General features: G+C 55.0%; 3 protein-coding genes across 4 annotated transcripts; 1 reads left to right on the top strand and 2 right to left on the bottom strand.

Annotated features, from left to right (window-relative positions):
* Positions 1-36: 36 nt before the first annotated feature.
* On the bottom strand, positions 37-5,431 carry LOC116947215 (glia maturation factor beta-like). The gene is made up of 7 exons (XM_032962719.2): positions 5,276-5,431; positions 3,188-3,284; positions 2,298-2,347; positions 2,119-2,168; positions 1,424-1,506; positions 670-743; positions 37-559 (listed from the first exon to the last, which is right to left on the bottom strand). Exons 1-7 carry the CDS (start codon positions 5,276-5,278, stop codon positions 488-490), a joined length of 429 nt encoding a protein of 142 aa, XP_032818610.2. The 5' UTR covers positions 5,279-5,431; the 3' UTR covers positions 37-487.
* A 99-nt stretch (positions 5,432-5,530) lies between these two features.
* On the top strand, positions 5,531-11,749 carry LOC116947213 (nucleophosmin-like). Its single transcript, XM_032962717.2, has 11 exons — positions 5,531-5,707; positions 6,360-6,445; positions 6,837-6,956; positions 7,491-7,584; positions 8,431-8,540; positions 8,658-8,686; positions 8,844-8,880; positions 10,272-10,331; positions 10,634-10,723; positions 10,914-10,988; positions 11,516-11,749. Exons 1-11 carry the CDS (start codon positions 5,674-5,676, stop codon positions 11,561-11,563), a joined length of 783 nt encoding a protein of 260 aa, XP_032818608.1. The 5' UTR covers positions 5,531-5,673; the 3' UTR covers positions 11,564-11,749.
* A 4,142-nt stretch (positions 11,750-15,891) lies between these two features.
* LOC116947216 (leucine-rich repeat transmembrane neuronal protein 3-like) lies at positions 15,892-21,772 on the bottom strand. Of its 2 annotated transcripts, XM_076070390.1 has the most exons (3): positions 21,213-21,772; positions 20,570-20,609; positions 15,892-18,287 (listed from the first exon to the last, which is right to left on the bottom strand). In XM_076070390.1, the coding sequence occupies exon 3, from the start codon at positions 18,209-18,211 to the stop codon at positions 16,592-16,594; it is 1,620 nt and encodes a 539-aa protein (XP_075926505.1). In that variant the 5' UTR covers positions 18,212-18,287; positions 20,570-20,609; positions 21,213-21,772; the 3' UTR covers positions 15,892-16,591. The 2 variants fall into 2 exon arrangements, with proteins under 2 accessions (XP_075926505.1, XP_032818611.2); XM_032962720.2 differs by lacking the exon at positions 20,570-20,609 and having other exon boundaries at positions 15,893-18,287; positions 21,213-21,770.
* Positions 21,773-26,678: the final 4,906 nt, after the last annotated feature.

Genomic DNA, 26,678 nt, shown 5'->3' with positions numbered 1-26,678 from the left:
ACACATGAGAATAGTACACAACAGCTCATTCCCACCTCGTGAACATTTCTCATTTAATCTCAGACCAAAGCAGCCCACAAATTAGTTTCCCTGCAACATTTATTCCAGTGAGAAAAGCCAGTGGTGGGTTCTGCTCCCTATCATGAATACAAAATGGGCTCGGGGAAAGCGTTAAGAAGCTGCCTTCACGTGCATCAGTCGGCCCAGGAGAAATCAAATGGCCATGCCGGCGACCTTCAGCCCTGGCTGAACGTGATCCAGGCAGTGCTTGCACGGACTTCATTCTTTGCCAAGCGGCGAGAATAGCACTCACTAATGGCTTGATTACCCGTAAAGCTTTTGGTCCCTTAAGGGTAAAAAGTTAGAAAACGTGCAGCAAGTTAGACAACAGACAGCGGCTGGTGCGGAAGGGGGAATGATGGGGCCCAGCACGAGACCTCTGGGAGGGGCCACTGAGCCCTGCTCTCCCACCCATCTCCCCTCTTGGTCAGCGGAAGAAGCACAACTTCTCCTGGAGCCACTCCTCTGTCAGCTCCTCCGTGTTACGGATCTCAAAGACCTGTGTGCACACACACACAAGCATGTTATATCCTTCACATCACTAATCGACATGGTCCAACTTTCCTCCGGGGCCCTAACCCTTCACCGAGGGCCCCTCTGGGAAGATACCTTGGAGAGCTGTGCTGTCTGCACGAGCTTGTTCTTGCTGCCAGCGTACATCATCTGCTGCTCTGGGTTGCACCCTGCACACAAAAGACAAAGATCCCCCATATAGCCTTAACAGACTCTGCACACACCATAATAAAGGTTTTTGGGTTAGATCGCGTTTATTTATAAATGTGTCGTAACCCTCCACCACCCGACACGGCCAATCAGCAAAACAAGTGTCACGTTGACAAAAAGACAAATAATTCACTACTTTAGCCCACCGGTGTGTTGAAGAGTGAATCCACATTTACAGTTTGAGTACGACGTTTCGCTGGTAAATACATCCAGCATCATCGGGCAATTCGCCAGAATGGTAAAGCCCTCGCTTGCTCCCAGTTTTATATAGAGCAGCAGGGTGACGTCATCACTTAACTCATTTATAAATAAACGCGATCTAACCCAAAAACCTTTATTATGAATAATATTGGTTGCGAAAGCCTACATGTTAATCTGCACACACCCATGACAACACAGACATGCAGTGGGGTGTATGACTATGTGGTGCGATTTGCATTGGTGTCCTAGTATGTGGTGGTTTACAGAATGTGTTCAGCTGTGTGAGTGTGAAGTATGTGTTCTACTTTGTAAAGTGTGTTTTGGGGTGTTACACTGCATGTATGCTGTGCAGTGTGTGGCACGTGTCCCACTGTATGGTCTGTTCCACTGTGTGGTGGTGTGTTGAGCTGTGTTCTCTGTATGTGGCTGCCATGCTCACCTTGGGGGCTGATGAAGATGAAGCATAGTGGGTAAGACACACGCCCGTCATCATGCTGATACTTGTAGCTGTAGAGAAGGTATGTGTCGCGACGCAGTCAAGGATGACTCCTCTGTCAGTGTCACCAGCGAAATGAAATCGGGGTTCCCATTAGCAGCAGCCCTGCACCACTGATGAACGAGCGAGTGGGTGTATGAGATAGTATGGGTGAGTGAACAAGTGTGGGTCATAGAGTGGGGGTGTGTGTAGGTGAGTGTGAGAGTATGGGTGGGTGGTTGGGTGTGTGAGTGCGTGTAAATGTGCAATAATGGGAGACTGGGTGTGTGTTTATGAGAATATTGGTGATTGCGAATGGACATTAGTTGGTGTGGGAAAGCAGGTGTGTGAACGTGTCCTGCTGAGAGTTGTGATGCAGTGGTTCGCGCACTGCGCTAAGAACATAGAAACCTAAGTGCAATCCCTGGTCACAGTTAACACAGGTGGCAAATTATATCAGAACCATGCTTGTGCCTCCCCTAGCTTGACGCAGGCTTAAACACTCTTGTGCGATGTGTAAACATCTGCACAAGGGAGACAGGCGAACTGGCCTGGTGCTGGCCATATCACCCCCATGCAGGTCATGCTGGCCTTCATAGGTGCTCGCTAACAGCACGTGACCCAGCAGTCAGTAAGGCTTTGCTCTGGAAGAAGGATATCGAGGTTGCCGCTCTGGCAACTCCTCCCTCAGGTCTTCGGGTGTGATGTCCTGCAGACAGTGCAGCAGAGGAGAGGCTGTAAACCCCCCCCCCTCCCAGTGAAAAACCGTCGAGGCATCAAAGCGCAATTACAGGGATGGAGAGGGGTGCGGGGACACAGTGCGGGCTGTGTCGCTCACCTCATGCTCCTCATCCAGCACCACCAGCCTCCGCTCCTTGTCAATCTTCACTGGAACAAATCAACACACGTCGTCATCATCCACCCACGAATCAACACACCTTGTTATTATCCATCGACTCAGTAAAGAATCGAGACATCTCGTTATCACCTACTCAATAATCAACACAGATATTCACTCACACCGCTAATGAGTGCTAAGACAGCGACGATATCTCATTGCCGCCGCCGTGAGCGGTAACCGACATACGGAGGCGAGGCTGTGTGAGGTCCGATGGATGTGGGGTCAGGCGGGGGTCTCGTGAGATCCCTGGGTGGTGGGGGAGGGGTTGGAGATGGTGGGAGGGGGTGGCCAGCCACTAATGACCTCGCTTGACTGCGCTCGTTTGTCAATGGATTTGCTGTCGTGGTGACGGCGTTAGAGTCTAACAGCTCCCGGCGGCCATCCCTTCACAACTGCTCGCCACGCTCCATCATCCGACCACCGCGTTATCGCAAACATGCATCACCGCCATGTGGACTGGCGCACGAAGAGGTTATTGTTCAGCCGATTTACCACCACCACCCAGCCAGTGGCATTACCTCCAGCCAGCTTACAGCACCCAGCCAGCAGCACTCCCAACCTAACACAGGGAAGCAGGACAAGAAGACCCCCCTTCACGCGTTTCCCCAACAATCCTCACACTAACACCCTCTCCATTGGAATGATAGCAGACTTGAGCAGATGACAAAATGGTAGAAAGTGAGACAAGGAGACAAATTAACAGGCAGTCAGTAAGATACATGGGCAGACAGACAAAGGATATGCAGTGAGACAGACTCGACTGACAGTAAAGCAGTCAGACAGAGTGCCGCTCGGACAGGGAGGAGCTGGATGGGCATGGCACGTACTGATGATGGCGCCATTGGTGGTTTCCTTGCGAAAACGGAATTTCTGGATTTTCCCCTCCAGCTCAGGGTCCACATCGCAGACAACCAGGGATTCTGCCTGGACACACACACATACATACACACATTTACAGTCACGCACATGTATACCATAAAAAGACACAAATATTCCTGTATAGCCTTTAACAGACTTGGGGAAAGTGTTGTTCACGAGCACATATGAAGGCCGGCATGAGGTCAGCGGGTGGCAAACACCATGCCCCACACGCTTTTGTGGCAATATTTACACATCGCACCATTCATCATTTTAAGGCTTAATAGACCTAGGGGACGCCCAGGACCGGTTCAGATATTCGTCACCGATGTTGACCGTGAACGGGAATCGAACTCGGGTCGCTGGATTTGCAGCGCAGCGTGCTAACCACTGCACTATCTTTCCCCACTACGTAGAAAGCACGTGTACATCCTGTAATGCATACAAATACACAGATGTATACAGCCGGAATTCGCCTTTCAGTGATGGTTCCGTGATCACCGCACGTGTGCCAAGCTAGGTGCACTTTACTTTAAGGCTATCATGTGACGTGTTAAAGGCTCGCTGCTGATAGGCCACGGGACCAGGTGTTGTGAGTTGACTGGTAGATGAATCAACACCCGTGCTCCCTACCATGCCATGTATACGTACATAGGTGCACGCCGTAACAACCGTTATACAGACTGTGGGGACAATTCAGCGAGCAAAAATATACACTTACTATCTGAGATTTTTAAAAACTGTAAAATATGGCTAAATAAAACAGGACTGTATTAACAGCTAAGTATTGTACGAACAGTCAAACGCCGTTGGATACGTACTGTGCGAAATAAGTTAAACATACCGTACACACTCTTTTGTATCTTTCGGTAAAGTCACGTAGGCATAAAATAAAATAAATCACGACGTTTCGGACGCAACACAAGTCGGGCGCTTGTGTTGCGTCCGAAACGTCGCGATTAATATTGTTTTATTTTCTAACTGCGTGACTTTACCGAAAGAACCAAAGCGTGTGGATTCCTGCAGTCACGAAAGCTTCACATCAAGATTATACCGTGTACACATCTGAATGAAAGAGATGATGAACACTGACCCTAACCGTCGGTGGTTATTTGTTGTACAATTTTTTTTCATAGTTTTCACTTGTGCCATTTTTACTGGCCACCGTACACTTACAGGCAACACACACAGCACCTATACCGCATATATTTATACACACATCCCACACACACACACACTGACAGCTTTCCACACACTATACAAACATCCCATGTATTGCATGTTCAGGCTGTTGTTCGCGAGCATCTATGAAGGGCCGAACGGCGCACGGGGGGCGGTAGGGTGTATGGCCAGCACACCACGCTCAGCCGCCTTTGTCTCCCCAGTCCCCAGCCAAGTGCATCAGGGGTGATGTTTATATACAGCCGGTCACTCGCTCGCACCCGTGAGCAAAGCCGCGCCTCGCGTGACCACTTAGCGGACTCGTGATCACAGATTCCGCCCCCCTCCTGCCGCTCATCACGCACGGCTGATCGAACACCGGTCACCTCCACCCAGTGGGGCGGCGGCGGTGACCATCCACGATGACCACTCAAGAGTGGTCATCGTGGATGGTCATCCCGTGGCGTGCGGCTACATCAGTACACACAATTAGGGCGTCCGCGCGACCGTAGCCACCACCACTTTGTACCGGGCTCCCTGCACCCCACCCCCTCATTCCCACCTCGCTCCCCGGGTGCCCTCAACTACCCCATAACGAGCCTCCCCGGGGCGCTGCATTAACCAAACAATCAGCACCCCCCTCCCCTGTGCCCCCCCTCCCCTGTGCCCCCCCTCCCCTGTGCTCCCCTGTGCCCCCCCTCCCCTGTGCCCCCCCTCCCCTGTGCTCCCCTGTGCCCCCTCCCCTGTGCCCCCCTTTCCCCTGTGCCCCCCTCCCCTGTGCCCCCCTCCCCTGTGCCCCCCCTCCCCTGTGCCCCCCCTCCCCTGTGCCCCCCCTCCCCTGTGCCCCCCCTCCCCTGTGCCCCCCACTGGCCCCCTCCCCCCGCGTCCCCCCTCACCATCACGAGTTTCGTGCCGTTGCCGCCGCTTCCTCCACACTCCTCATTCCCCTCCTGCGCATGCGCGGCGGATCAGCCCGGGATCCCCGAAGGCGCGCACCTCCTTTGATTGGCTGCTCTCGAAAAACCATTGGGCCAATCAGCGCGCGGTCACGAGGCGTAAACCATGACTCGAAGTTGCGCGCGACGCCTACAAAATACGGGTGACGTCATCACGTGTGGCGAATGACGTCACCATTCAGAGGCCCGGGGGGGGGGGGGTTTGCGGAGGTCCCGCCCCTCGCCGGGGCTGTCCGGAAGGCGCCGCGGTGCAAGCCGGGAGTCTCTCACACGTGGTCGCCGCTTCCCCTGCAGCTGCTCGCACGTGCTCGCTTCTCCTCAGCAACCCGGGACTCACAATGGCAGACGCCAAGCACTTGAGTTTTCTGTTCGGTGAGTACCTTCCCCCCCGGGCGCTTCCCGCGAGGCTGCGTTAACACGGGCAGGAGGGGCCGCTCGAATTTGGGGACTCCCACCAACCCCCCCCCCCTAATCCGACTATTTTTAGGGCTGCGATAGTGTCGTACTTAACTATCTCGGTCCACTCGGACTCAATTGAGTAGTACTGTATTTCGGTGCGCTGTATAAAAAAATCTACACTCGGAAGACAAAAGCGGTCGGGTGTGGATTTATGTTTTGCTTTAACCGAGACTTCGTGGGGAAACACCCGAAATCTGAGGCGGCTGCGGCGCACGTGGTCTTGGCCTTGGGGGATATCTTTAAGTTCCCACTTGGCTGCCCCCTGGCATTTGCTTTGGGGGTCCCCATCCTGTGCCGTGTTCCCCACCTCCCGGATCCCCCTAGTGCCCCCCAACCTCGGTTCTCTACCCTGGCCCCCCTTGAAGTCCCGCTCGTGTCCGCCCTCCACCCACCCCACCCTCGGGTCCCACCACGTCTTCTTTCCCGAGTCCCTCCGTGAATCCCAGTCTTGAGTTTCTCCAGGGTCTCTCTCGAGTGCCCCCACCTCGTGGTCCCTCGGTGCTGCCCGGAGCGCCGTGACTGAGCCACGCTATGTGCCCCCCCCACCACCACCGTGTTCCCGCAGGCTGTGAGCTGACGGCAGCAAAAAAGGAGTTCGCGTTCGAGGAGGAGGAGGACCCGAATGTGGAGCATCACCTCCTGCTGCACACGGTACGGCGCACACCCACGCCGCCCGCCGGAGGCACCCCTCGACCGAAGCGAACTTGGCCAGAAACTTTCACTTTCATTTTACGAAATCCCATGAGCTCTGAAGCTTTTTTTTTTGCTAAAGCTGAGGGTGCTTCGAGACACTCGAGGGGTCCCCGATTCATGAACAAAAATATATATCGGCGTGCTAAATATCGCGAATTCACAAACTGACTAATAGAGCTCGTAACTTTTTTTTATTATCACAAAATACTTGTTAAAAACCCGATCTATTTGGGTAATTATTTCGCACAACCGTTATGCTGTGGCAACCACGCGCACAATCACTGCTCAGCGACCCCAGCGGGGCGCAGCCTCACCGCCTGCGTGCCTTCTCCCCGCCCACCCTGCGCAGGTATGCCTGGGGGCAGGGGCTCCTGACGAGTTCCACTCGGTAAGCCTGGTGGCGCTGGACCATTCGGGGAAGATGACGACGGTGCCCGTGGCCACGCTCAAGCCCTCCGTGCAAGCCTCGGTACGGGCTTCTCCACGGCGGTGATGCGATAGTGTGTGGCTGGTGTGGTCATAGCGATGGTGGTGAGGTTATGTATTCCTGTGGTGCTGGTTTGGTCATGGTGGTGATGTGATATCCTGTGGTGTGGTCATAGATATGGTGAGGTGATGTATTATTGTAGTGCTAGTGTGGTGATGGCTATGGTGAGGCAATGTATTCCTGTGATCACCGACAAAGACTGATGTTTCAATGGGGTGTTAAATGCATTGTGATGTGTTTGATGATGTGTTGAGATATTGGTGATTGTGTGGGATGTGCATGATTATTTGTGGTGACGTATGTAATGATGATGATGTTTGTGATGTATGGTGGAATTTGATGCTGTGACCCTGGTGATGGTGTTGGTATGGTGGTGTTGGTGATGTTGATGTAAGGATGGTGATGATGCCGTGCTGCGTGTGATAATGTGCTTTGTCATATTGGTGATTATGATGTTGATGACACGATGGTGTTGCGACGTTGACGAGTTGGTGATGTGTGTGTGGTGTGGTGCAGCTGTCTCTCGCGGGGCTCGAGCTGGCCCCCCCCGTGCTCCTCCGCCTGACGGCAGGCGCGGGCCCCGTGCACATCTGTGGCCAGCACGTGCTCAGTGAGTACCCCAGCGCAGGGGCCCACATGGGTCCTCGTCGCACACGAGTCCTGCCACGGGGGGTGTCTTTTCTCTCGGTGGGGTGAGGGTGGTGAAGCTGCAGGTGTTAAGTAAGAAGCACAACTCCGTGGTGGCTTTGTGGAGCGAGAGCTGAGGGGTTTGGAGCTCGAGGCAGCCTGGTTTAACTCGTGAGCAACATGGACCCCAGCTTGGGCGACACGTGATGTGAATTGGCTGCCTCTTAACGAGCGGATGCTCACACGTCCTGCATGTTAATCCAACCCTGTCAACAGCAGCACCGCCGCTCCTTCGTATTCACATTGAAAACATTTGCCTCCTAGCCGCCTCTGCCCAGGGGGAGTTGTTCTTGAAATTTCAGCTGGGACTTTGGGCCAGCGACCCGGAAACTACTTCTTCACGCGGCACACCACATCCAGTATACCCCTCGCCATAGCTTTGGGAGCGAGTCACATGTATGTATGTTGAACGTCTTTCGCACCATACGTAGCCAACCGATTAGTGCGAAGGACAACTAACCACAAACAGCAGTCCAAATTTTTTTTTTTACGATTTAGATTTAAAAGTGCATGGCTCCAGTGCCTTCCTAATATCCAGACGGCCGATGTGCATGAACGCGCGATGCAGTGACCGTCGTTGTCACCTATGCCAGTTTACCAGCCACCAGGAATCGTTTCTCTAAGAAATTACGCTGTGGGTGGAACAAGTCACTGGTTGCACCCCCTCAACATCATGTTTGTGGGAGTCCACAGTCCCTCACTATCCCCTTGTGGTGCTGAATGGTACTGGCCTTTAACTCAACTCATGTCTCCTCCCTCGTGTGTGCAGCCTCGGAGGAAATGTTCTCTGATATGGAGAGCGACGAGGAGGAGGAGGAACAGGCTGTGGTGCCGGCCAGGAAACGTGCTAACGAGGCGTCACCCACGGGGGGCACGCAGGTACCCCTCCCCCCGCCACCTCAAATAATTCCTCTCCTGGTTTACTCTGAAATCACTCTATGGCGACTGTTATGTACAACTCACAACTGATATCTCTGGGCATTTTTATCGTTACAGAAAAAGCTGAAGGTGCTTGGCAATGAAGGGTACGTATCATAACTTACACTTGTTGAGTCAGCGTTTTTTGGAATTTGGAGGGGTGGTGGGGGGCTGGGGCCTTAACGGGGGTCAGCTGCTCCTTGAGTTACTGCTGAAGAAAGAGTTGCATGTGCGTTTCCACTTCTCTTTCTCTCTCTCGTCCAGGCAAGACAAGATACTAGCGACCGTGACGCCAGCCAAGGTGAGGCCAAGGGGAAGGCATTGCTGGTGTTGTGTGCGCTTGTGTACCTGTTAGTTTGGTGAGTGGTAGTGCAGAGGTTAGCGCACTGATGCGAAATCCGGCGACCCGAGTTCAATTTCTGCTTGTGGCGAAAACCAGTGAGGATTATCTGGTCCTGGATCTTCCATAGTTCGACTCGGCTGCAAATGAGTACCCTGTGTGATGTGTAAAAACATTGCACTGGGGAAACAAAGGTGGCTGGGCGTGGTGCTGACCACCCACCCCCTGATGTGCTGTTCTGGCTTTTATAGGTGCTCACTAACAGAACTTGCCTCAGTCTATTCTTGGTTATTTCAGTAAAGTCATGTTGAAGGGAAAAATAAAATAATAAAAATATAAAACAATAAAATTCTCACGACGTTTCGACTGCAACACAAGCAATCATCATCAGGTGTGAAAACCACAGCAAGAAAATTTGAAAAGCGGTGGTTATTTTTAATGTTAGCACCACGGAGAGCGATTTGACAGTTCAGATGGACGAGTCCATCTATGTTAGGAAAAGAGGAGGGGGGAAGACGAAAATAATGGATGCGGTCTGAAAGCCACTGTAAGCGTGAACAATAAATTAAGACCCGAAATGGTTTATCAAATCCTTCCAATGATTGCTAAGCCATAATCCATCTTCTCGTTTGAAATTGTCTGTGTTTGTATATGTGGATAGCCTCATGAACGAATCTCTCATGGTAGCCAGATGGCTTGCAAAGAACCTGTGTCTTGGAGAAGTCAATGTCATGTGAGCCTACTGAATTATAACAGTGAACTGCCATGGCTGAGGTGTTGGTCCTACCGTGTTTAAGGTCTGCTTTGTGGTCACGAATGCGGTCCAAGACGTGTCGTTTGGTTTCTCCAATGTAACTACTACCACAGAGGCAACTTAGTTTGTAGATGCCAGGGTACTGTATGTCCGGAATCGCATCTTTTACAGACGGGACCAGATCACGGATTTTATGTAATGTGTTGAATCGGACCTGGATCTTGTGTTTATTCAAAATTTTGGCGATTTTTTGTGATCCCTGCAATGTAGGGTAAAGTGATGGTTTTGAAAGGCTCCTCAAGAGGGTCCTTCATCGTTGGAGTGATAGCTTTGCGGATTGTGTAGTCCGAGTAACCATTAGCCTTAAGAGCTTGGTGTATGTGTGTAAACCGCTGGGGAGACAAAGGTGGCTGGGTGTGGGGCTAGCCACACCAGCCGCTTGTGTGCCGTTTGCCTTCAGTTTGTGCTGGCTCGCAACACTTGCCCCAATCGTCGCCATGGATGGTTTGGGGGTGGGTCAGGGATCCTTGTGCAGGTATGATTGTGTGCATGTGTGTTCGCCAAGGCTGAGCTGCTTTGCGCTTCTGGTTCTCTATAGAAGGCGGCGCCGAAGAACGGACAGAATGGGAGCATTCCATCCACCCCAAGCCAGACCAAGGTGTGGTGGAGCTCAGCAGGCTGTGTGTGGAGCCCCGTGTATGTGGTGCTAGGTGTGTGTGGAGATGTTGAGGGGCTGTGCATGTTACATTCTTTGTAAGTAGCTGTGTGGATGTAAATGTATGTGCTAGGGTGTTGTAAATAGCCGGGCTTTCATATTTATTCTTGGGTGTATAGTTGCTAGTGTAGGTATGTGTTCCATGCTGAGTGTAGCTGTGTGTAATGTCTGCTTGGGCGCATGTAGCGGTAGGTGTGTTGTTTTGTGCTGTCTAATGTGTGTTTGGGGTTTTTTTGTTTACCCAGACTCCAGATTCTGCTGCCAAACCCAAAACCCCCAAGAGCCCCTTGCCAGTTGCTGATATCAAGGCCACACTGCAGCAGAAGGTCGAGAAGGTGACGTTTGCAAAAGCAGCCAATATTTGTGTGTGCTGTCCCTTCATTCCTGAGCGTGCGCTGTCACCAGGGTTAATAAGGTCAAGTTTTAATTTGATCTTGGCGTTAAATCACAAACGAGCAGCGTTGGGGAGGAGTGTCCCAGGACTGGATGGCGGCTGATACCGTCCTAATTGGCTGTCACCCTCAGGGGGTGAATTTGCCGAAGAACAAAGAAAAATTCTCCAACTTCATCAAGAGCAGCTTCAAGGTTGAGGATCCAAAGGTGAGAGCGCAAGTCTGTGACCTCGAGGGGACTTTAAAATTGAGTTAAGTGCAGGATGCAGCACATGTTTAAACATTTCTTGGTACTTTTGAGTTAACTTTTGTGACTGCAGGAATTCATATTCTTGGTTCTTTCGGTAAAGTTGCGTAGATTAAAAATAAAAGCAACACAAGCGGTCTTCATCAGGCCTGATGAAGACTACTTGTGTTGCGATCCAAACGTCTTGGTTTATTGCTTTAAATTTTATTTTCTATGTACGTGACTTTACCGAAAGAACTAAGAATATTTCTTGGTGCATTAGAATTCCAGGCACTGGAGCCTGGGGAGGGGGGGAAGAGTGCTGTGAGCTGGATGTGCTTGATTTCCCTGGCTTTCCATGGCCAAATAGACTAACGACCACAACACCATTCACTTTTACTCAGTGGCGCTTTAATCTGTTGTCTAGAAGGTCCTGTTACCTTTGGATGTTTGGTCATGTGCCATCAGTCTTCTTGGAGTAGTGACCAACCTATGTTTGACCCCTGCAGGTGCTGAGTGAGCTGTGGGCCTTCACCGAGACCCTGAAGGCAGCATAGGAGGACAAGCAAGTGGACCCACTACCATTTCAACGCAGTTTGAGCCATCTTGCTCCTAGGCCATGAACCTGCCAGTTACCCATCCGTCCTAGAAGAACCAATTTTGTGAAACATGCAAGCTCCAAACCAGAATCTGTGCGCTTTTCAAAACATTTTTGTGAATAAACATTAAAATTTTTGCTGTTCTGTTGGGCAGTGGTGTCATCTTCCAGTGTGGATGGTGCTATTAGCTGGGACCTATGAGCTGGGCTAGGAAAAGCTGGAATTGGGGATCAAACAGTTGGGTTCTCCCACCACTGCCATGGACCAGCAGCACAAACGCTACTAGTGAGTTGCTGATCTGAGGAAATGGCTGGCAAGTGTTTGATGGTAATGGTGTGTGTGATGAGTGAGTAATTGGATGTCATGAAAGGCTGATGGAGCTGCTGGTCGGGGCGCGCTCTGAATGCAGAACGCGGGTGGCTGAGCAGGTTCCGTCAATAATTAGTCTGAGGTGTGCTCGCCTGAGTAATTTAAGTTTTTGCATTAAAACACCTTTGCCAGGGAGCAGCAGCCTGGCCACGGTGAACACTGCTTCTGTCAAACGACGGTTGGCACGTTGGAGTTGAAACGAGAACCTCTGGCCAGGACTGAATGATGGAACGCTTGCAGCGCTCGTACAAGGCCCACATTCTCTCAAGGCACTTGAGCGAACTGTCCACTCCCTGTACCTCCCAAGCATCTGATATCCCCTTTGCTCACTTGTGCAAATGTGGTGGACAATTTCGACACAGCTGCCCAATCGTACCTAGAGAGATGACATGGCCCAGCTCGTTGCAGATTGAAATCCGGCGGGAGGCCACCCTGGTTATTGCTGTGGAAGTATTAAGAAAATGCACAGTCTGCTTTGCAGTGGGCAATAAAAGATCCTGTGATGTCATTTAAAAAAGGCCGTTGTGTGCAGGCCTCGCGGTACAAATTTGAAAAATTGCCCCCAAACTCCATTGGGGTTATATGGCAATATCTCCCCTTCCTGTGAAGCTACTGTAGATTGAAGCTGTGTCATCGTGCATGATGGCCACGCACGATAAGAATGGCGCTTATCAAATACTCTATTTTATGGAAATATTTCTTAAATTAATATCCAGGAACTCTAGACTGGATGCCAAACTTCACACTGTAAAACGTTGATATTCCTCCGTCTAACGTCATCGCTTACTTAACCTACCCATCAACTAAGACCTCAACAGTATACCTCGCCGTCGACTCGGGTCCTGATACCCATTGTGCAATCGCCCTGCCACCGGAATAGAATCTCGCCCAGATCTGGAAGAACGGTGAACGCTGACGTCTAGAGTAAACGCCTCATTTGAGCACCAACCACCACACCTGGCATTGACAAATCCTCGAACATACTGGTGGAACATCAACTGGCCTTTGTGCCACATCTTCATAAATGGAAAATTAAAGACAAACCAGTGTGACTGGCCATGCAACTCAAACTATGGACCATACACCTTGACCTACTGTAGTCTGTGCTCCAATGGAGGTTAAGCAAAAAATTACACAAACTTCTCTGCTGAAGCCATCTCGTCATGGATAGCAGACCTCGACATTGGCACTCAGCTCCTGAACATATTTCGCCTGCTACCGTACGCAAGGATAGAATCGCTCAGCAGTCTCCTCACTGCTGGCACTACGGGAGAGGCGATTGAGGGACGTTACGAAGGTTTCTCCATCGTCCGAATGTGCCGGCGAACACTGCCACTTGTGTGCACCGTTAATATTTCATGGCACGTCCCCTCAATTCTGAACAAGTTTGTGCAGTGACAGATCGGGGACTTGTTGACGTAACAGCCTCAAACAGCCCCTGTTAAATAATAAAATTGCTTCCTGCTGCGAAAGTGGTGTTCAGACCTGGGTGTTTGGCGCGCTCACATCGCCGGCCGTAGGTTGGCCGCCAAATGAGTTGTTCCAAATGCGTGCGGGCACCTGAGCCAGGATCGCTCTCCCAGCGCGGTCGGGGACGAGGAACCCACGGGCACCGCTGCCTCGACGCTCTGAAATCCCCACGTGGTGACACCTCTTGAGTCGCTATCCCGGCTTGCGTTCCAGCCGGCCAGCCTCTCCGGGTTGACAATCCACGGACCTCCGCACCCAGCACACCACGTCCAGTATACCACTCACTATGGCCTTGGTTACGAGCCGCGTGTCACCTACTCCAGTTTACCAGTGACCCAGAATATATTAAATGAGATTTATTTCTGAATTACCATGTTAGCCAGCCCAACGCCATCATCGCTATAGCAACACCACCAATAGCACAAACACTAATATCACAATGTATGCATGAATGTTGACCATCTTTCGCACACAAAAAGCAGTTCTAAAGTAGTTTTAAATCTAGATTTAAAAGTGCATAGCTCCAGTGGCTTCTGAATATGAGAAGGGAGGGCGTTCCAGACGGCCACAGACACGCGATGCAGTGACCGTCTTTTTGATGGTTGACCAAAAGCTGCTGCAAGGTGACCGGAGTTGAGTGATGGTTTATAGTCCTTGACGTGATCAGCAAGGTATTGTGGTAAGCACTTGGTGTGTAATGAGTGCGACCTTATAATGTATTCGTTCAGCAACCTGAAGCCAATGCAGGCTCAACGAGCACCGGACTGACATGGGTCGGATCTTGCAGTACCCCGTTGAAGATGCCAAATAATATTGTCCACGATGCAGCTTGCTCGTGTTTTTTTTTGCTTCCCGTAAGTAGAGAGTTGCAATAAAAGAGCCTTGTCGATACCACGCTGCATGCCACCGTGGTGTTGGCTATGTCACGACTCAATAGTGGCCGAATTTGTGTCGGCGAGCGCTGATATGGAAATTGCAGGACCCGACTATATTTTGCACTTGGTGATTCAAACGATATTCTGGTCGAGTACGGTGCCGAGGTTGTTTAGACGAGGGGAAAACTGAATCCTGGAGTCTGCAACCACCACACCTGATCCTCCCACAAACGCCATCAACACCACGCATATCGCGATGCGTAGATTTGTCCATTAAATTTAAGCTTACCCTCGCCACCGTAACCACGCTGTCCACTCATGGCCATAGCTCCTCCAACGTCTCACCAATCTACACCACCTCCACCACGGCAGCGAGCTCCAAGCTCCAGCACGGCCTCAACTGCTGTCAACACCGCCACTGGGCCACCCTGCGCCCTCCCGACCCCTCCCCAGTGACCACCCACACCAAGATTACAGACACCACACGACCACCTGCTGTTAACGCAAGTAATTCGCGTTAACACCACTCTCCCAAGCTAACCCAGACTTTGGAGTTAGGGTTCGAGACCCGGTCTGGGGTCTGGTCGCCTCCTGCACCCCCGAATGAGGGGTGGGGGGGGGGCTCATAAGGAGACGGGACACGGTGACCCAGGCAGAGCGCGCCATTTATTTAAGTGGGATTCAGACAGCGAGGATGCACTTCGGTCAAACGAGGCAAATGCACAAGGGGGGGGGGGGGGCCCAGAACCACGGGGCCCCTCACCGCTCTCCCTGGAGGGGGCCCCTCACCGCTCTCCCTGGAGGGGGCCCCTCACCGCTCTCCCTGGAGGGGGCCCCTCACCGCTCTCCCTGGAGGGGGCCCCTCACCGCTCTCCCTGGAGGGGGCCCCTCACCGCTCTCCCTGGAGGGGGCCTCCTCACACGCGCCCCATTACGAGCGAGGGTCGCATTCCGATAACGAGCAGGAAGAGAACGTGGGGTCTACACCCCCCTCCACCCCACATACACACAGACCCCTATACCCCCCCCCCCCCGATTCACAGACCCCTATACCCCCCCCCCACATACACACAGGCCCCTATACCCCCCTCCACCCACATATACACAGGCCCCTATACCCCGCCCCCCCACATACACACAGATCCCTATACCCCCCCCCCCACATACACACAGGCCCCTATACCCCCTCCACCCCACATACACACAGGCCCCTATACCCCCCTCCACCCCACATACACACAGACCTCCATACCCCTCCCCCCCCATACACACAGGCCCCTATACCCCCCCCCATACACACAGGCCCCTATACCCCCCTCCACCCCACATACACACAGACCTCTATACCCCTCCCCCCCCCATACACACAGGCCCCTATACCCCCCTCCACCCACATACACACAGACCCCTATACCCCCCTCCACCCCACATACACACAGACCCCTATACCCCCCTCCACCCCACATACACACAGGCCCCTATACCCCCCCCCCCACATACACACAGACCCCTATACCCCCCCCCCCCCACATACACAGACCCCTATACCCCCCCACCCACATACACACAGACCCCTATAGCCCCAACAACAACCGCGGTTGGCCACTAAATGGCGGTGACGTAATCGCGATGCTTGTGCCAGGCTCGGTGCACCACCCCCCCCCCTCTATACACACACACACCCCCCCCTGTAGCCCCAGCGACTTGCATGGCGCACGCATGGCACTCACTGGTCCTTGGAACTGCACGAGACGTATGGCTCAGTAGTGGACACCGCCGTGGGACAGAGACGCCCTCAATCCGGCGGGCGGAGAGTGGGGGCGACCGTCGAAAGTCACTCGGCATGAGAGGAGGCGGCGTGCAGAGGGCGCGCGTGGTGCGGGCGTCAATGTTGTTGGGAGTGTGGCGAGTGCGGCGCGCGTGGTGTAGTAGAGCGGCGCGCGTTGCGGCACGGCGAGCGTGGCGGGGGGCGGCTGTGATGTGTGGCGAGTGGCGTCAGCGAGCGGCGCGTCGTGGAGCAGGCAGCGTGGTGGTGGGTGGGGGACAGGAGCCGTGACCCTGACCCTGCTGCCCTGACACTTCACCCCCTGGCATCACCCGAGCACTTAATCCTTGTCCTCACCTCCCACCCCATCTCGCGTCTCTCTCCCTTACCTCCCCCACCACCCTCACACCGCCCCTCAGCTCCACTCCTCACCCGTCGCCCTCACCACCGCACTCCATTTGCTTCACATCACCTCCACGGATCACCTCCAACCCCCTCACCCCACCTCTCACACCTCGCACTGCCGGGAGTCGGCTCCGAGACCGCGGGGCGCGGCGAGGCCATTGGGCAGCACGAGGCGGGCCCGCTCGGCCGCCGCGGCCTCCCCGGGCAGCTTGAAGTCCACGTAGTACTCCATGGGGATACCGGGCGGCTCGGCGGCCACGACGCTGCCGCGGAGGCCGCTCCCGAGGCCGGCCACCAGCCCCGCGCGGGCCCAGCCGGCCCGCTCGGGACCGGGGATCTGCGCCTCCTGCAGCCTGCGTAGCGTGTCGGGGTAGCGGCGCCAGGACGCGTACGTGACGAGCAAGATGAGGCCCACGGAGAGGAGCAGCGCGGCGCAGCCGGTCACCACCTTGTGGAGGGGCAGCCGCTCCATGTCGGCCTCCGAGCCGGGGGTGGCGCTCGAAGCCGCCGGCGGCACTGGGGGCTCCGGTGGCGAAGGTGGCCGAGGGGGCGCCCGCAGCACGGAGCGGTTGCTCTCGGCCCCCCCTCCTCCTCCATCCGGGGCCGTGGGTGGAACGCGAGGCCGCGCGGGCGGCTCGGGCCGCGCGCTGCACACGGCGCGGCCGTGCATGGCGTCCAGCACGGTCGTGCCCTCCAGCTGCTGCGGGGACGTGCACTTCACGGAGCCCTCCCATTGGCCCCGCGTCTCCCACAGCCACTCGGCCAGGGGGCACAGGGGCCGCTCGCACTCCCAGCGGTTCCCCGCGGCCGTGATCGTGCGCAGGGAGCGCAGGGTGGCGAGAGCCTCGCCGCCGAGGACGCGCAGGCGGTTCGAGTCCAGGTGCAGGGTCTGCAGGTTGGGCACCCCGGCCAGCGTGTCGGCGCTCAGCGCCACGAGCTCGTTTCCGGCCAGGTCGAGCTTGCGCAGGCTGCTCCACACCCAGGGCGGCTCTCCGCGGACCACCTCGGCCACGCGGTTCCACTGCGCGTACAGCATCTGCAGGCCCAGCAGCCGCGAGAAGAGCGCCAGGTTGAGGCGCACCAGCCGGTTATTCTCCAGATGCAGCTCGGCAAGGCGCGGGAGGCCCGCGAACGTGCGGCGCGACACGCTGCGCAGGCGGTTGTGGCCCAGGTCCAGGAACTCGAGGCTGCGACAGTCGCGGAAGAGCAGCGGCGGTAGAGCGCGCAGGGCATTGGCGCGCAGATGCAGGGTCTGCAGTTTCCGCAGGGCGCCGAAGAGGCGCGGCTCCAGGCGCCGCAGCCGGTTGTAGGAGAGGTCCAAGTTGCGCAGGTTGGGCACGGCCGAGAAGGTGGAGTTGGAGAGGCGCGACACGCGGTTGGAGGTCAGGATCAGCTCCTTGAGCTTGCGGATCCCGCGGAAGGCGTCGGCGGCCACGGGCCCCACGTGATTGTGGTCCAGGTAGAGCCAGGTGAGGTGGCGGAACCGCGCAAAGGCCCCGTCTCCCAGCTCGCGCAGGGCGTTGTAGCGCAGCGAGAGGCCGTGCGCCCGCGGGGACGCGTCGGCGGGGAGGTCGCTCAGACCCAGTGACTCGCAGTAGACGATGCGGCCGTCGCAGCGGCACCCGGGCGGGCACGCAGGGCGCGCGGGGCCCCGCGCCGAAGTGCAGAGCGCCGCACCCAGCAGCGCGCCCAGCCACAGGGGCGGCCCCGTGCCGCGCCCCATGGCGGAGGCCCTCAGCGGCTCCAGCTCGGGCCCATGGCTGCCCCTCCCTTGCTCGCCTCACTGCCCCCCGAGGGCCCTGCACGGCAGTTGCATCGGATCCACGTCAAAGCGGAAGTTGCCAAGCGTTCAGCGACCATAAAAGGCCTCCTTCCCCTAAGCTACACGAATGTCACCACGAGGCAGGTCCCCGAGTATCACGCCGAGGAACTGCTCTGCACAGGATAGAGACCTGGGATAGCTGCTAGGTCTGCACAGCATCCTAGTCCCGATGGATCGCTCGACATGGAAACCCAAAACAAGTCATTAAATTCTAGACACACCACGTGGCGGAGTTGGTGACACCGTTGCACGGGGCAGGGCCAGGAGACGTCCGGTGAAGCAATGGCACGAGTCCGTGAAGTGTGGCGTGACAGATTGTGACAAGTATGATTGTCGTGCTCAGACACGATGGTTACCCTGGGCATGTGAGAGGGCGTGTGTTTGCGCATATCAGGAGTTATGGACCAATAAATGGTGAAACGTTTGACACTTGCAATTGGTTGTTTATTGTGTGGAATTGCTTACAATTGGCTCTATTAGGATTGTTCATGTGTAAGGGTTGTGGAAGGACACGTTGGGGTGGCGTCAGGGCACGTAGGTACACCATGAGTAAGTAATGAAAGGTAGCTGGGGACACGGCTGTGAAGGAAAAAGCAGGGGATTGACTAAAGGACTGGGGGAGAGATTTCGCGTGAGAGCAAGAGGGGAGTGGGGAAGTGAGGGAGTCGAGAAAGAGGGCAAGGGACGGGATTGGCGGAGAGGAGGAGATTAGAAGAACCTGCAGGAAGGTTCTAATATTATCGAGGGGAGATTGTCGAGTGTCGGCATGAGAACCGAGTGATTAGACGAGGGAGGGGTGATGGTACTCTCAGCGTTGGATCCCTGTGAACCCAGGCAAGAGATTCCAAAGCGGAGCAGTGAGCGGGAAGAAAGAGGGGAGTGTCGTGACCTTCAGTGGGGTGGGCGAGTGAGTGGGTGGCTGAATGGGCGAGTCGTTAAGGGAGTGGGTGAGTGTGTGGTTGAGTGGATGGATGGATGAATGAGGGTGTTGTTGTGACTAGCAGTGTGTGTTGGTGGTGGTTGAACACTGCGGATGAGACGCATTCTCGGTAGACCGAGAATGCGTGAGGCTGGCTGGAGCACAAATCGACAACAACAAGCATGACCCCACCATCAAGACTCTCGCCTCGCACGCGATTTTAGCCGGAATCCATCAGCATGCAGCTTCCGTCACGTGATCCTAATTACCGCCAGACACCGCCACGTGACTAATCACAGCCTTTAATCAGCCGCCGTCACGTGACGTTAACCGCCGCGTCGGACACCACCGGCACGTGACTAATTACCGCCAGACGCTGCGGCACGTGACACTAATCACCACGAGATGCGCAAGGTGGTGGCGGGGGGGCGGGGGGGCGGGGGAGCGAGCCCCCGCCCCCACCGCCCTCTCCGCACGCGATGTTTGAGCAGAATTCAATTGATTTGAGAATTGAATTCCAGGAATGAGACAAATGTTCCGGAGCCGCCATAAACGAGCCAAATGTAGACGGATGTGGCGGTGGTGGAGTACGTGGTGGGGAGGGGAGAAGGGGGCGGGGGGAGAAGGGGGCGGGGGGAGACGGAGGGGTGGGGCCCCCTCCCTCCTGGGCGCGGAGCCAGGGGGGTTGTTTTAGATCAGAGCTCAGTCTGCGTAGGAGGTGGGGTATTGGGGGGGCAGGAGGAGTGGTAAACGGTGCTGGTGGGGGGCGTCCCCGTTTCCACGATGCCGTGATGCAGGCGGTGTTGACAGGGGGTCCCGCAATTTTTAGGTAGGGCCCCACAGCACAAACATTCAATGTAAAGGTGTCTGCTAAATACCACTATTGTACACCAGTGTTTGGGGTCTCATGGGGGTGATTGCTCCCCACCCCTCCCCCACCTTGGATTCGTCACTGGCTGCAGTGGTGGGATGGTGGTGATTGTGTTGAGGTGGTAGCGTTGTTAGGGTTGTGGTGGCGGTATTGGGGTTGGCGGTGGTATCGTTGATATTGTGGTGGCGATGGAGATAATCTGGTTTGCAATGGTGGTGTTGCCATTGTGGTGGTAGTGTTGAGATGGTGGTGGCGGTGTGCTCGTGGCGGTGTGCTCATGGTGGGTATGGAGTTCGGAGTGGGCTGTTATTCACGTGACAACACGAATACTGGGAGGGGTCCAGTCGTCCCATCGTCCTTCGTTTAAACACGACGTTGAGTCCACCCGTAAGAGAAATCACCCGGGTTTCACTCCCGGTGTCAATACTCAGCGATTCTCACTCCACCTCCCTTGCCCACACCGCCTCACCTCTCCACCATGCTCGTCCCTCGAACGCCGCTGGGAAGGTCTAGGGTGACAGGAGAAGGGGGATAAAGTGGACCCCTGTAAAACCCACGACCCCCATCGAGTTTGAGATATCCCCGTTTAATTCCAGGGTCCAGATCCGACCCTTCTGCACAAGCATTCCTCTTCGTTACCGCTTGGGTCTCAACACGACCATGGATAATGACCTAGGTTCCCCCAGAACCTGGGCTCCCCGGACCGATAGACCCGAAAACCACAGATCCTGAGACCCCAGACCCCTAAACGCGGATATTCCCAGACGCTAAGACTCTGGTGCCCCCACAAAGCTGACACCCGGGACCCACAGACCCCAAGACTCCCCCCCCTCCCCAAACCCTAGAACCTAAAGACCGCTGATCCTGAAACCCGGGTCCCTCCCAGACACTGATACCCCGATGCACACAAATCCGGAGACCGTCAGACACTGGAACCCGAGACCCCCAGTGGCTGGGTCCCGTTAACCCCAGACTGTGGGACTCGGGGCTACCAGCACCTGAGACGCTGAAGCCATCAAGTCCCGGGCCCCCGGATCTTCGGACATTGAGACTCTGAGCTCCCGGGATCCTGAGACCTGGGGGGGGGGGGGGGTGAAGAGGCGCCCGCTCACCTCGCGAGGGCCGCCCGGGCTCCCGTGCGCGGCGCGCCGCCCTCCATCGCGCACGTCTCCTCCTCCCCGAACCTTCCTCGTCCCGGCGAAATTGCGAACGGATCAGGACCTGGGCCGGTGAAGGAATGGAGAAACAAATGCACGACTCAGCAAATAAATAACGGCAATGAAGGAATGAATAAGATAATCGGGGAGCCGGCTGCGGATTGAATTCGTGGAGCGGACTCTTCCCGCCCGCAAGCCCAGACGCCCAACGCTCGTGTGGAGGCGCTCACAGCGAGAGCAGGGAGATTGGGAGAAAGAGAGGGAGGGGAGATGGGGAGGGCGAGCGGGAGGGAGGGATGGAGGAAGGAGAGCCGCGAGAGGGAGAGAGCGCGGGAGATGGCGGAGAGATGAGAGATGGGGGGAAAGAGGGGGAGACGGAGGAGAGAGGGAGAGAGGCAGAGAACAGGGAGGGTGGGAATAGAGGGGGAGGGAGAGAGCTATGGGGAGGACGCGTTCGAGAGAGAGTGATGGAGAGGGAGGGGGGAGAGAGAGGGGGGAGACGGATGGTGGAGGGAGGGAGGCGGCTCGTTTATTAAACTTCACGCGTAAAGAGGCAAAACCACGGCGCGGGAAACGCGGCCAGGGGGACGGGAGGGATGTGGGGGGTGGGATGGAGGGATGGGGGGTGCAGCAGGGCTTTCCCGCGATTTGTGGGCACCTGCCGTTAAGGGCCACTCAGAAATCAACTCAGAGATTACCCTTGCAGCTAACCATCACGGAATGAGCCACCCTCCACAATCACAACAACACCTGCACTCATCACTGTGGAGCGGGAGGGGGTGATTGGGATGCTTCGGTGTGTGAATGAGGGATGTGATGGTGGATGAGGGGTGCTGTGGTGTGTGAGTGAGGGATGGTGAGCAGCGCACTGGACTTGTAATCTAGAGGTCGTTGGTTCGATTCCGTCTCTCGGCGCGGCAATTGAAACAATCGTGCACTTTTCTTAAATCCCCCCCCCCCCCGCCTCTGTTATTTAAACTGAACAATTTTTTTTTTATTTACCAGGTAAGGCCCACTGAGCCATAGCTCTATTTCAGACCTGGCAACAAATTATAGCTCAACGAAGTGGCTTATCATGGTGTGGTAATGTATAGCAGCCAAATACTCTAAAGGCACTGTTCACTCATTGCTGTCCACCCAGCAATGTAAATGGGTTCACCGTAGTTGGTCGAGCGGCAGGTCGCGTGTGGTGGGGCAAAGTGTGGGTACGCTCACCTCTTTAAACACAAATGGCCAGCGTGTAAGAGTAGGCCAGATTCCCTCGAGCGAACGGCTCTCTAGAGCTGCCTCCAATGGAGGCCTCTTCCGCCAGCTGTGACGCGAGTAAGACATTGCAGGGCTGCGCCTGTACCATTTACCTGTATAACGAGGGCAAGTGTCCCATGCGCTCATTGAAGCTGCCTTGCCGTTTGAACGTTCGCGCGTGCCAATGGGTGCTTACATTCACCACGAACATTCCCCTGGAAACGATTTCCGGTAACCGATCCTTAAAACCAAGACCATAGGATGGACTTTTTCTTTATTTTTTTACAATAATGTCCAATAGTGTATTGTTATTACATTGCTCCGTTTTTTATTTTTTACCTTTTCTTGTTTCATTGTATGTAATGGCAGAGATTAGGGATTAATAAAGTACAACCATAACCACAATCATATAAATATAAATATATTTTATAGCAATATATTGGGGGGTACATTTTGAGCATATTTGAATATTGGAGGGGATGTGTCCACCCCAATGATTATTATAATTACGGCCTTGCTTAAAATGGTTATTGGTTCACCGATTGTGGCGTTTAACGAGCCTGGTCTAGATACCCGTAGTTATCGCCTGTTACCTTGGGTAACGGGGACTAGCTATGCGTATCAGGGAGTAACTCAGATGAACACGGGTAACGGGGTAACCATGGGTGACGGAGGGTAAGGACCCGTCAAGTGGAGTCGTCGTTGCCGTGGCGACGCCTCTGCGTTAATTGCGTGAGTGGCGTTGACCCAGATGAATGCATGAGTGCGGCGAGAGTACAGACGGGAGCGTACAGAGGTGACAGCGCAGACAAGAGAGTACAGAGAAGAACGTACAGATGGGATAATGCATCTGTATAGATGAGAGTACAGAGACGGGAGAATACAGAAGAGAGAGTATTGTACAGGGTGGAGAGTACAGAGGGCAGAGTACTGGCAGTATAGGCTATAGACTGCACAGGAGACAAGGCAGCGGGCCGAGAATATATGAGAATACGGAGTAGAGAGTGCAGGGGAGACTACACTGGAGAGCGCGGAGAAGAGAGGAGTGGAGGAGGAGAGAGTGGGAAGAGGGCGCTGGAGAGATGAGGAGCTATGAGGTGAGGGTGAATGGGAGGAGGGGTGGGCATACGCCCGGGGGCTCTCGATGAAACCTCGGGCGAGGAAAAAGAGCAGCGGATAAATAAATGAGACAGCGGGGACCCCGCCCCTCGCCTCTCCCGCAGTGGAGCGGGAGGTGGGGGGGTCGCAGCTTCTGCTCTGCTGCTCCTACAGACTGAACACGGCCGCTCCCCCCATCTCCGCCTGTCCGTCTTTGTCTCTCCCAGCCTCACTGTCAATTATGAATGAAAGGGGCCCGACCCCATCACCACGCGAGCGTCGCCCGCGGCACGAGATGAACCTCGCCCCCCCCTCCTCCCCACCGCGAGTTGGAGCCCAAACTCCGGCCCCTTCCCAACCTCCTACCGAGCCTCACGAGGCGCCAAGCGGGACCACGGGATCCAGGCTCGGATCTGAGCCGGGGCCGACTCCTCTCCATCCATCATCTATCCCCATCTCTCCTCTCCCCCATCTCTCATCTCCCCCATCTCTCCGCATCTCCCTCCCTCAACCTGCCATCTCCGATCCATCACCTCTCTCTCAACTGCCAACCTCTCTCCACATCGTCTGTCTCCCCTCCATCTCCCCATTCTCACCTCTGCTCTATCTCCATCTGTCTTCTTTTCACATCTCTCTCCCCTCCATGTCTCCTCTCTCTGATTTAGCTCATCTCCCTCCTCTCCCCCTGTTTTGCCAGGCGATTGAATCAGCGGGCGCAGTAAATTATTTAATAAGGCTCCGTGAACCCACTCCACTGCAGTATTTATTTTACCGCCCCCCTCGCCATCATCTCTAATTTATTAATTCCTCCGACTGGCCGGTGGGGTGGGGGGGGGGATCGCGTCACGAGGAGGTGGGCCCAGCGGCGACGCTCCTGGGGGCCTCGCGGTGTGCCGGGCAGTGATGAACAAAGGCAAAGATCCCCTGAAATCCCTTAACAGACTGTCGGGGCAAGTGCTGCGAGCGAGCAGCACCTGTGAAGGCCGGCATGGGATGCGAGGGGGTTGAGTGGCCAGCACCACACCGGGGAATCGAACTCGGGTCGCCGGGATCGTAGCGCAGCGCGCTATGTGTCCTGCACACATTGTGTCCAGTGATACAAAGACAACGATCTCCCATATAGCTTTAACAGTGGGTGACCAACACCACGCCCGACCGCCTTTGTCTCCCTAGTGGCAATGTTTACACACTGAAAAATGTACTCATTTGAGGCTGAGTCGATCTAGGAGAGAGCCAGGATCGGTTCAGATTATCGTCACTGGTGTTGGCCGTGAGCGGGAATCGAACTCGGATTGGTAGCGCAGCGTGCTAACCACTACACCACCGCTCCCCACGTGTCCCATTATACACGTACACAAACTCTCTGTGCCATGGGACGAACCAGACAAAATAAACGCAACTTAACATAATGGATTATATCGAATCGTGATAATATATTATGTCGCAGTGGTGGAGGGATTTTGTGGTGGGTGTGAGGGTGAGCAACTGCTGCGGCGAGTAAACATCAGCACCGGAGAGACAAAGACGGTCCGGCGTGGTGATTGCCACACCACTCCCTCGTGTGCCGTGCCGGCCTTCATAGCTGCTCGCTAACAGCACTTGCCCCTACAGTCTGTTAAAACTATACACGGGGGATCTTTGTCTTTGGGGGTGGAATGGGGGAGCGGTAGTGCAGCAGTTAGCGCGATGCGCTACGAACCCGGCAACCAGAGTTCGATTCCCGCTCACGGCGAACACCAGTAACGTTTATCTTACCGGTCCTGGGCTTCCCATAGGTTGTCTCAGCCTTAAATAAGTACCTGGTGCGCTGTGTAAACATCGTCACATGTGGGTGTGTAGGGGGGGGGGGTACACGCATGCGGAGCCCCGCTCCCGTCTTCATCCATCAAACGCATCCGCTCACTGAGCTAAGGGCCCCCATGCTCACTGAGGGGTCACATGGGGGGAGGGGGGGTATTTATTATTAAACACACACAATGTCATTGGTGTTGGTCAAACATCCCAATGCAAGGATCCTCCTGAAAATAATCTTGCGATTCAGCGTGGCCTTCCTGGGGTAAATATATATTTTTTAAAATATGAATCAGCGTTGTCGTTGATAAATTAATTAGGATCATCATTAGCATCGCCATTATCATCAGCGGCAGCCGCAGGCCCAGCACGGCGCGTGTTGCTGTAAGCCACTCGTGGTGCACGTGCACCACGAGTGGTGCCGAAACGTTGTGACGAGAGGGCGCAGCGGCGAGGAAGGGACTAATGGAACACGAAGAGCGGGTCGAGAGTGGCGGAGAGCGATGAAGCTGGGGTGGTGAATGGAGAGATTGGTGGTGGTGGGGGGAGAGTGGTGATGGAGAAATGCAGAGAAATGAGAGAGAGCCCCAGGAATACTGAGAGAGAGTGTGTGAGAGAGCGTGAGAGAGAGGCCGCGGTTCTGATTAATTTCCCGATGCCACGCATGGATCCCAGCAGCAGATGGAGGCGAAGACGGGGGTAACGGAAGAGGGGGTAGGGGGGATGCACAGACCCCCCCCCCCTCACTCATCGCACACGGACCCCCCCGCCACTCTCATTCATCACAGACAGACCCCCCCACTCATCACACAGAGACCCCCCACTCTCACTCATCATAGACAGACCCCCTTCACCCACCACAGACAGACCCCCTAACACATCACAGATCCCCCACTCATCACACAGAGACCCCCCACTCTCACTCATCACAGACAGACGCCCCACTCATCACACAGAGACCCCCCTCCTCACTCATCACATAGAGACCCCCCCACTAACTCGTTCTGCCACCGCCCGGTGATAGATCACACGTGCTCATTATTCTCGTCCCTTCGCAGTGTGTGCACGTGTTCGTATGTGTGTGTATATGTGTCCGTGTGTGTACACGTGTCAGTGTGTGTGTATACACGTGTCAGTGTGTGTGTACACGTGTCAGTGTTTGTGTGTATACGTGTCAGTGTGTGTTTGCACTAGTCAGTGTGTGGGTACACGTGTTAGTGTGTGTACACCTGTCAGTGTGTGTGTCTACACGTGTCCGTGTGTGTTTGCACTAGTCAGGGTGTGTGT

The sequence above is a fragment of the Petromyzon marinus genome, chromosome 29 (assembly GCF_048934315.1).
Source record: "Petromyzon marinus isolate PM22_M1 ecotype Great Lakes invasive population chromosome 29, UKy_Petmar_22M1.pri1.0, whole genome shotgun sequence".
NCBI classification, from domain to species: Eukaryota; Metazoa; Chordata; class Hyperoartia; order Petromyzontiformes; family Petromyzontidae; genus Petromyzon; species Petromyzon marinus.
This window is presented reverse-complemented; position numbering and strand designations above follow the sequence as displayed.